Source organism: Salmo salar, chromosome 10 (assembly GCF_965601325.2).
Source record: "Salmo salar chromosome 10, fSalSal1, whole genome shotgun sequence".
Lineage (NCBI taxonomy): Eukaryota > Metazoa > Chordata > Actinopteri > Salmoniformes > Salmonidae > Salmo > Salmo salar.
This window is the reverse complement of record NC_138300.1, coordinates 123,193,801-123,205,000: the sequence shown is the minus strand read 5'-3', so window position 1 is coordinate 123,205,000 and position 11,200 is coordinate 123,193,801. Positions and strand designations below refer to the sequence as shown.

The window sequence follows — 11,200 nt, the reverse complement described above, 5'->3', positions numbered from 1 at the left end:
GAGAGATTTAAAACACCCTACATCAAAAAGATAAAACATTGTTACTGCAGTGTGCTTTGAACACCCCATAATGTCATTGGCAACCGGTCAACCAATATATTGAAGGAAAAATGTAAGTCCATAATGTTACATTTATGTTACGTTAGATCAGGGATGGGCAACTTCGATGGGGTGGGGGGGCCACAAAAAGCTGGCCTCTACATACCTACATCCAGATGTAATATTATTAGGGCCTTTCTGGGGCCCTAAGTGGGGGGGAAATTGTGAGCCTCTCCACCTTGTGAGCAAAAGATTTTAGCCCCCCTCCCGTGGAGAGAAAAAAATTGACATGTTACAGTTAATTCCCTGCAATTCTACACATTTTCCCACGGGCAGAGAGATGATTTTTCTAATTGTATAACTAATTTCATGCAATTATACTAATTTTGCCGTGGGGCGGAGAGAAAATATGTACAGTTTTACAGCTAATTTCCTGCAATTTTTCCCACATTTTGCCAGAGTGACTAACAAAATCAACAAAATCAACAAAACCCAGTCATTCGACCATGATTACTACGAGTTAGTAAATAGCTGGCTGCGAGACTAGTTTATGATTACTACGAGTTAGTAAATAGCTGGCTGCGAGACTAGTTTATGATTACTACGAGTTAGTAAATAGCTGGCTGCGAGACTAGTTTACCAATCTAAAAATGTTTCGCTGACATGGGCTAATTGAGTGACTATCAGTGACATAACAAGAGAAAAACTACTAACGCACAACCACATTTAGAAATGTACCCTTGTGCATCCTACTATTCTACCTAGCAACAGGAAGTTGAGACCCCGACTGAGTAAAAAAAAAATAAAAAAAAATAAACATCTATCTATCTATATATATATTTAACCGTGGGCTTAAAAATAGGTGTCGGTCCGCGGGTCGTCATTTGCCCATCCCTGTGTTAGATAGTCAGGCTGACCTTCAGGTCCTCCCTTGGTAAGTTAGATTAGTTAGTCAGGCTGACCTTCAGGTCTCCCTTGGTAAGTTAGATTAGATAGTCAGGCTGACCTTCAGGTCCTCCCTTGGTAAGTTAGATTAGTTAGTCAGGCTGACCTTCAGGTCTCCCTTGGTAAGTTAGATTAGTTAGTCAGGCTGACCTTCAGGTCTCCCTTGGTAAGTTAGATTAGTTAGTCAGGCTGACCTTCAGGTCTCCCTTGGTAAGTTAGATTAGATAGTCAGGCTGACCTTCAGGTCCTCCCTTGGTAAGTTAGATTAGTTAGTCAGGCTGACCTTCAGGTCCTCCCTTGGTAAGTTAGATTAGTTAGTCAGGCTGACCTTCAGGTCTCCCTTGGTAAGTTAGATTAGTTAGTCAGGCTGACCTTCAGGTCTCCCTTGGTAAGTTAGATTAGTTAGTCAGGCTGACCTTCAGGTCTCCCTTGGTAAGTTAGATTAGTTAGTCAGGCTGACCTTCAGGTCTCCCTTGGTAAGTTAGATTAGTTAGTGAGGCTGACCTTCAGGTCTCCCTTGGTAAGTTAGATTAGTTAGTCAGGCTGACCTTCAGGTCCTCCCTTGGTAAGTTAGATTAGTTAGTCAGGCTGACCTTCAGGTCTCCCTTGGTAAGTTAGATTAGATAGTCAGGCTGACCTTCAGGTCCTCCCTTGGTAAGTTAGATTAGTTAGTCAGGCTGACCTTCAGGTCTCCCTTGGTAAGTTAGATTAGTTAGTCAGGCTGACCTTCAGGTCCTCCCTTGGTAAGTTAGATTAGATAGTCAGACTGACCTTCAGGTCTCCCTTGGTAAGTTAGATTAGTTAGTCAGGCTGACCTTCAGGTCTCCCTTGGTAAGTTAGATTAGTTAGTCAGGCTGACCTTCAGGTCTCCCTTGGTAAAGAAAGAGTTCTTCTGACCTCAACTGGATCTTCTGGTTAAATAAAAGGTCAAAGGTGGAAATCTGGGATTGATAAAGCAATTTTTTTGTTTACCAAAAAAATGTATGTATGGCGGGGTGTCCACTTTGTTGTTGTTAGAATCTCATATTGCCCCTTTAAATGAAGATTAAATCATTAAAAAAAAACACAGTACCTCGTAGGTACTCGTTATCCCCGATCTGTAGAACACTGGCACAAACAGTTCAGCTGTAGCGATGACCACGAAGGTGTAGGCCACGCCGAAGAGGACGAACGACCCCCCAGAGCGGTAGACGTCGGAGGGCGCCCCCAGCACGGTGACAGCAGACATGAAGCTGGCAGTGAGGGACAGAGCCACGGGACCGCAGGTCATCTGACGACCCCCTACCAGGAACTCCGACGAGGGGTTCTTCCTCTCCTTCACCGCGAAGAACACCCCTATCCCCGAGGAGACCGCGAACAGACATGCGAATACGACATAGTCCCACGATACAAAGGTTCCCACTCGTTCGTCATCCATGTTATAGAAGATGGTTGTGGTCAGAGGGGCCACAATGGAAATACGTTGTAGAAGTTTTTTACTGTTGTTGTCCTCAATTATTTGTAAATTGACAAATAAATCTAATTAAATTTAAAAAAGACTTGTGGCTTTTTTTTCTCTCTCTCTCTCTCTCTCTCTGTCTCTCTCTGTCTCTCTCTCTCTCTTTCTCTCTCTCTGTCTATCTTTCTCTCTCTCTGATCCGTTCTCTAAAGATGTTGTTTCTTAGCTAACTGAATAACTAAAAGTGCTCTTAGTACTTACCAAGAGTTGATGATTCAGGAAGTTTGTCAAATTTGCTGATGAAGTTTGTCACCCCCGGTGGTTAATCACGTCAAATCATTAACTTCTCCCTGTATACCCACATGCTGAGACTGTCCATGTGATTTACTCTGTCAGTCTCAATAACCTACCCACATGCTGAGAGAGTCAATGTGATTTACTTCTTAACATAACAAACCCCTATTCTGTCTTTGTCACTTACACAGATCTCTCACAGCACAAGTATAGAAGTGCTATTGGGTTTACCAGTTACTGAGACACTGTCACTTTTAATCAGTTATTAATGTTCCTAAAAAAAAAAAATACCCTTTGTCAACATGTTTCTGATTGACTAATATATTACGGATCTTGGCTGAGAAACTGCTGAGAGACAGTATTTCTGAAAGTAGGAGCGAGAGTAAGGCTGGGTTGACATGTGACCAGGAAGTAGGAAGTAGAATGTTTAAGTGGTGAAACAGCGCTTCTGTGTTTTATATTTTTAAGACATCTATACATTTTATAACTTTAAAACATTTTTTTTTTTTTAACTGTTTTATTTTGGGACAACTGTTCATTAGTACTGTTCTTAACACACTATGTTGGCTGGATTTTGTCTTCTCCTGCAGCTAGTTAGTTAGCAGGCTAGCCCCGGCTAGTTCCAGCTAGCTAGGTTATCTGTTGTGTTTGAGAGGACCACTGTTTCTGGGAGTTTGAGCATGTCAGATTTTCTCTGATTTGGAGTGGGATCCGGAGATGGACGATAAAAGCTGTGAAATATGAGACCTGTTCACTGTAGCGAAAGACAAAGAATTGATTGACTTATACACTTGTGAAAAGGTGTTAACGGCTCGTTGCCTCAACAGACCGGATCATTGAACTACTGGAGAAGAACAGGGACCTAAAATAATGTCTCGCTCTGGCTAAGAAGACTTCCTGACTGCATGACTCCAGACTGCATGCTGTTTTTGATGCATTCTAAATGACTGAGGATGCTGCTCTCCAGTACCTACGGACCACCCGTTTTAACACATCCCTCCGACGAGAACCATAGGACTACTGAGTCTTGCTCTACTCCATCGGATGCAAAGTGGGATCAAGTTAGAAGTAAGAGATTGGGGAGAAACATTCCAACGTACCCTCCCTCTGCCCTCTTGTCCAGGCCTGCGGCTCTCTAACAGCCCCCTTGACTTCACACGGAGCCCTCTGACAAGACCCTACGCCCGCTCCTTCTGTCCTTCCCACTCCACCTCAGCACCCAGTGCAAACACATCTGGATATGGTCGTCCCCTGGATCAGCACCCCCGCCCCCATGGCACATCGCACAGACTCGGAGCAGGGCCTCTCTTTCGTCCCCCAGCGGTGTTTGTTCTAGGGAGTTCCATAGTTAAGGATGTGGTGGTCGTGGAAGCAAGGACCCACTGCTTCCCTGGAGCCCATGTTCAGGACATAGATCACCAAGTCCTCTGCTGTGACGAGGGGGACACCAGGTGTTCACAGTAGTCATTAATGTTGGTACAAATAACATCAATATTTGTAAATCGGAGCGATTAAAGTCCGACTTCAGAGTGCTCGTAGACAAACTAAAAGGAGACAGACAAGTGGGTTCTCATTTCAGGGCCTCAACCAACAATCGGTCGTGGAATGGAACACTTTAGTCTTCTCCTCTGGTTCCACTAGTGGCTTAAAGGGGAATGAAACACTTTAGTCTTCTCCTCTGGTTCCACTAGTGGCTTAAAGGGAAATGGAACACTTTAGTCTTCTCCTCTAGTGGCTTAAAGGGGAATGAAACACTTTAGTCTTCTCCTCTAGTGGCTTAAAGGGGAATGGAACACTTTAGTCTTCTCCTCTGGCTCCACTAGTGGCTTAAAGGGGAATGAAACACTTTAGTCTTCTCCTCTAGTGGCTTAAAGGGGAATGGAACACTTTAGTCTTCTCCTCTAGTGGCTTAAAGGAGAATGGAACACTTTAGTCTTCTCCTCTAGTGGCTTAAAGGAGAATGGAACACTTTAGTCGTCTCCTCTAGTGGCTTAAAGGGGAATGGAACACTTTAGTCTTCTCCTCTGGCTCCACTAGTGGCTTAAAGGGGAATGGAACACTTTAGTCTTCTCCTCTGGCTCCACTAGTGGCTTAAAGGGGAATGGAACACTTTAGTCGTCTCCTCTAGTGGCTTAAAGGGGAATGGAACACTTTAGTCTTCTCCTCTAGTGGCTTAAAGGGGAATGGAACACTTTAGTCTTCTCCTCTAGTGGCTTAAAGGGGAATGGAACACTTTAGTCTTCTCCTCTGGTTCCACTAGTGGCTTAAAGGGGAATGGAACACTTTAGTCTTCTCCTCTAGTGGCTTAAAGGGGAATGGAACACTTTAGTCTTCTCCTCTGGCTCCACTAGTGGCTTAAAGGGGAATGGAACACTTTAGTCTTCTCCTCTAGTGGCTTAAAGGGGAATGGAACACTTTAGTCTTCTCCTCTGGCTCCACTAGTGGCTTAAAGGGGAATGGAACACTTTAGTCTTCTCCTCTGGCTCCACTAGTGGCTTAAAGGGGAATGGAACACTTTAGTCTTCTCCTCTGGTCCCGGGCTTAAAGGGGAATGGAACACTTTAGTCGTCTCCTCTGGGCTTGGGGGGCCAGCTCCCCAGTGGCTTAAAGGGGAATTAAACACTTTAGTCGTCTCCTCTAGTGGCTTAAAGGGGAATGGAACACTTTAGTCTTCTCCTCTGGCTCCACTAGTGGCTTAAAGGGGAATTAAACACTTTAGTCGTCTCCTCTGGCTCCACTCGTGGCTTAAATCCTACTGCTCCCCAATGGATTTGGAATACATTGCCAATTTTGACCACTTTTGGGAAATGCCCCAATTTTACAAGAGGGATGGTTTGCATCCAAATATGAAAGGGGCAAAATGTATATCAGTATAAAACATTGACTCAAAATCAGCCTAACCCTTGCTGAGGTAGTTCTTCCCAATCAGCCTAACCCTTGGTCAGGTAGTTCTACCCAACCAGCCTAAATCAAATCAAATCAAATTTTTTCAAATCAAAGCCTAACCCTTGCTGAGGTAGTTCTTCCCAATCAGCCTAACCCTTGGTCAGGTAGTTCTACCCAACCAGCCTAAATCAAATCAAATCAAATTTTTTCAAATCAAAGCCTAACCCTTGCTGAGGTAGTTCTTCCCAACCAGCCTAAATCAAATCAAATCAAATTTTTTCAAATCAAAGCCTAACCCTTGCTGAGGTAGTTCTTCCCAATCAGCCTAACCCTTGGTCAGGTAGTTCTACCCAACCAGCCTAAATCAAATCAAATCAAATTTTTTCAAATCAAAGCCTAACCCTTGCTGAGGTAGTTCTTCCCAACCAGCCTAAATCAAATCAAATCAAATTTTTTCAAATCAAAGCCTAACCCTTGGTCAGGTAGTTCTACCCAACCAGCCTAAATCAAATCAAATCAAATTTTTTCAAATCAAAGCCTAACCCTTGCTGAGGTAGTTCTTCCCAACCAGCCTAAATCAAATCAAATCAAATTTTTTCAAATCAAAGCCTAACCCTTGCTGAGGTAGTTCTTCCCAATCAGCCTAACCCTTGGTCAGGTAGTTCTTCCCAACCAGCCTAAATCAAATCAAATCAAATTTTTTCAAATCAAAGCCTAACCCTTGCTGAGGTAGTTCTTCCCAATCAGCCTAACCCTTGGTCAGGTAGTTCTACCCAACCAGCCTAAATCAAATCAAATCAAATTTTTTCAAATCAAAGCCTAACCCTTGCTGAGGTAGTTCTACCCAACCAGCCTAAATCAAATCAAATCAAATTTTTTCAAATCAAAGCCTAACCCTTGCTGAGGTAGTTCTTCCCAACCAGCCTAAATCAAATCAAATCAAATTTTTTCAAATCAAAGCCTAACCCTTGCTGAGGTAGTTCTTCCCAACCAGCCTAAATCAAATCAAATCAAATTTTTTCAAATCAAAGCCTAACCCTTGCTGAGGTAGTTCTTCCCAATCAGCCTAACCCTTGGTCAGGTAGTTCTACCCAACCAGCCTAAATCAAATCAAATCAAATTTTTTCAAATCAAAGCCTAACCCTTGCTGAGGTAGTTCTACCCAACCAGCCTAAATCAAATCAAATCAAATTTTTTCAAATCAAAGCCTAACCCTTGCTGAGGTAGTTCTTCCCAACCAGCCTAAATCAAATCAAATCAAATTTTTTCAAATCAAAGCCTAACCCTTGCTGAGGTAGTTCTTCCCAACCAGCCTAAATCAAATCAAATCAAATTTTTTCAAATCAAAGCCTAACCCTTGCTGAGGTAGTTCTACCCAACCAGCCTAAATCAAATCAAATCAAATTTTTTCAAATCAAAGCCTAACCCTTGCTGAGGTAGTTCTTCCCAACCAGCCTAAATCAAATCAAATCAAATCAAATCAAATCAAAGCCTAACCCTTGCTGAGGTAGTTCTTCCCAATCAGCCTAACCCTTGCTGAGGTAGTTCTTCCCAACCAGCCTAAATCAAATCAAATCAAATTTTTTCAAATCAAAGCCTAACCCTTGCTGAGGTAGTTCTTCCCAACCAGCCTAAATCAAATCAAATCAAATTTTTTCAAATCAAAGCCTAACCCTTGCTGAGGTAGTTCTTCCCATTCCCACTTTTTCACACCGTTATCATACTGCTACAGATATTCCCAGCGGTATTGTCAGTATTAATCTCGTACTGCTACAGATATTCCCAGCGGTATTGTCAGTATTAATCTCGTACTGCTACAGATATTCCCAGCGGTATTGTCAGTATTAATCTCGCACTGCTACAGATAACCAAACTCCCAGAGGTGTTGTCAGTAATAATCTTCTAACCATGAAGTTGAATTCCGCTGTTAGCGCTGTTACTGTTAGCCCAATTGGGGAAGCCCACTGTGGTAAAATGATACAGTGCTATTATATCAAATAAATATGCATACCTCTGCTGTTTGCAAATCACATAGAGGGCTTGGGCTAGAGGACTGCATTCCCGACAGAGATTATTGTGGTCTAATCAGCATTTGAGATCAAGTGTGGTCTCATTGAAAAAGAGAGGCTGCCTACGCATGGGCGGAGAATCACGTGGCAGTTATCTTTCCAAGGAAATGAACTTAGATATGATTGGACTATAGATTACTACAGTGTCTGTAAATAAATATTGATAATGGAAAGAAGTGAAGTGCGTTTAAGTAACGAGAGTCGAGGTGCAATAAAAACGTGGTGTTCACTGAAAAAGAAAAGGTGCAACTTGAGCATGGTGAGCCAGCATCGGCTAACATGGTGAGCCAGCATCGGCTAACATGGTGAGCCAGCATCGGCTGACATGGTGAGCCAGCATCGGCTGACATGGTGAGCCAGCATCGGCTGACATGGTGAGCCAGCATCGGCTGACATGGTGAGCCATCATCGGCTGACATGGTGAGCCAGCATCGGCTGACATGGTGAGCCAGCATCGGCTGACATGGTGAGCCAGCATCGGCTGACATGGTGAGCCAGCATAGGCTGACATGGTGAGCCAGCATCGGCTGACATGGTGAGCCAGCATAGGCTGACATGGTGAGCCAGCATAGGCTGACATGGTGAGCCAGCATCGGCTGACATGGTGAGCCAGTATCGGCTGACATGGTGAGCCAGCATCGGCTAACATGGTGAGCCAGCATCGGCTGACATGGTGAGCCAGCATCGGCTGACATGGTGAGCCAGCATCGGCTGACATGGTGAGCCAGCATCGGCTGACATGGTGAGCCAGCATAGGCTGACATGGTGAGCCAGCATCGGCTGACATGGTGAGCCAGCATCGGCTAACATGGTGAGCCAGCATAGGCTGACATGGTGAGCCAGCATCGGCTAACATGGTGAGCCAGCATCGGCTGACATCGTGAGCCAGCATCGGCTAACATGGTGAGCCAGCATCTGCTAACATGTGAGCCAGCATAGGCTGACATGGTGAGCCAGCATTGGCTGACATGTTGAGCCAGCATAGGCTAACATGGTGAGCCATCATCGGCTGACATGGTGAGCCAGCATCGGCTAAAATGGTGAGCCAGCATCAGCTAACATGGTGAGCCAGCATCAGCTAAAATGGTGAGCCAGCATCAGCTAAAATGGTGAGCCAGCATCCGCTAAAATGGTGAGCCTAGCTAACATTACGTCTATGATCTTTGTAGTAATATTATTTGTGACTCAGAAAACCATTTGCATTGCTAATCATAGCCTAATGTTAGCTAGCTAACATTCAACCTAGTTGGTTAGCTTTAGCTACCTGGATATTCATGCTCCAGCATTTCATGCCTGGTGGCTAGCTATGACAATCCATTTGTACTGTAGCTATGGGTTGGGATTACGGTTAATTGTTTAGCTAGCGAGCTAGCTACATGTCTAAAAAAAAAGGACTCTACTTCGCCAGATGATTAAATGGCCCATCAAGTTAGCCAGGTGTGTCTGCGGGTGATGAGGACCATCTATTGTTTTTCATGAACATGTGTACATGTCTAGACAATAGCGACTTAACTAGATGTGGCTGGGGAGGTCGTTATAGCATTTCTATCACATGACCCATCAATTTTGACAACTGCGTCTGGGTAAGCGTCACGTAATAATTATAAAATATTTCTAGAATATACACTGCTCAAAAAAATAAAGGGAACACTAAAATAACACATCCTAGATCTGAATGAATGAAATAATCTTATTAAATACTTTTTTCTTTACATAGTTGAATGTGCTGACAACAAAATCACACAAAAATAATCAATGGAAATCCAATTTATCAACCCATGGAGGTCTGGATTTGGAGTCACACTCAAAATTAAAGTGGAAAACCACACTACAGGCTGATCCAACTTTGATGTAATGTCCTTAAAACAAGTCAAAATGAGGCTCAGTAGTGTGTGTGGCCTCCACGTACCCTGTATGACCTCCCTACAATGCCTGGGCATGCATCCGCCAACTCCTGGACAGTCTGTGGTGCAACGTGGCGTTGGTGGATGGAGCGAGACATGATGTCCCAGATGTGCTCAATTAGATTCAGGTCTGGGGAACGGGCGGGCCAGTCCATAGCATCAATGCCTTCCTCTTGCAGGAACTGCTAACACACTCCAGCCACATGAGGTCTAGCATTGTCTTGCATTAGGAGGAACCCAGGGCCAGCTGCACCAGCATATGGTCTCACAAGGGGTCTGAGGATCTCATCTCGGTACCTAATGGCAGTCAGGCTACCTCTGGCGAGCACATGGAGGGCTGTGCGGCCCCCCAAAGAAATGCCACCCCACACCATGACTGACCCACCACAAAACCGGTCATGCTGGAGGATGTTGCAGGCAGCAGAACGTTCTCCACGGCGTGTCCAGACTCTGTCACGTCTGTCACATGCTCAGTGTGAACCTGCTTTCATCTGTGAAGAGCACAGGGCGCCAGTGGCGAATTTGCCAATCTTGGTGTTCTCTGGCAAATGCCAAACGTCCTGCACGGTGTTGGGCTGTAAGCACAACCCCCACCTGTGGACGTCGGCCCTCATTCCACCCTTATGGAGTCTGTTTCTGACCGTTTGAGCAGACACATGCACATTTGTGGCCTGCTGGAGGTCATTTTGCAGGGCTCTGGCGGTGCTCCTCCTTGCACAAAGGCGGAGGTAGCGGTCCTGCTGCTGGGTTGTTGCCCTCCTACGGCCTCCTCCACGTCTCCTGATGTAATGGCCTGTCTCCTGGTAGCGCCTCCATGCTCTGGACACTACGCTGACAGACACAGCAAACCTTCTTGCCACAGCTCGCATTGATGTGCCATCCTGGATGAGCTGCACTACCTGAGCCACTTGTGTGGGTTGTAGACTCCGTCTCATGCTACCACTAGAGTGAAAGCACCGCCAGCATTCAAAAGTGACCAAAACATCAGCCAGGAAGCATAGGAACTGAGAAGTGGTCTGTGGTCACCACCTGCAGAACCACTCCTTTATTGGGGGTGTCTTGCTAATTGCCTATAGTTTCCACCTGTTGTCTATTCCATTTGCACAACAGCATGTGAGATTTATTGTCAATCAGTGTTGCTTCCTAAGTGGACAGTTTGATTTCACAGAAGTGTGATTGACTTGGAGTTACATTGTGTTGTTTAAGTGTTCCCTTTATTTTTTTGAGCAGTATATGTTTATTTGGACACTTTCTATTTTTGATATTGCTACTATTCAGATATGCAAGTAACTATTTCATGGAACCGTTTACACTTCCTGTATCCTGTCCATGTGACAAACTTAGATTTGTTTTTTTGCTGTAGTGTGTGTTTACCAGAGACGGTAATGTGAAGAACAACATGACCTGCACCAAAGTCAGATTAGGATAAAGGCCAAGGACTAGATTAAGTGGGCTTTTACCTGGTGTTTTTCCTTATTGTAGACTACTACTTTCACCACTTTCAGTCTTGAAATCTTTCGTTGTTTAATACTCTATCAATCAATCAAATGTATTTATAAAGCCCTTCTTACATCAGCTGATGTCACAAAGTGCTGTACAGAAACCCAGCCTCAAACCCCAAACAC

At 44.4% G+C, this 11,200-nt stretch overlaps 1 protein-coding gene across 2 annotated transcripts in view; it reads right to left on the bottom strand.

The window, feature by feature from the left end:
- The window catches only part of slc5a12 (solute carrier family 5 member 12), a 25,805-nt gene extending 23,140 nt beyond the window's left edge, over positions 1–2,665 (bottom strand). Inside the window, exon 1 of one of the 2 annotated variants that reach the window (XM_045687195.2) lies at positions 2,057–2,665. In XM_045687195.2, coding sequence (XP_045543151.1) covers positions 2,057–2,401 — 345 coding nt within the window. In that variant the 5' untranslated portion in view covers positions 2,402–2,665. 2 annotated transcript variants of the gene reach the window in all.
- Between the last annotated feature and the right edge of the window lie 8,535 nt (positions 2,666–11,200).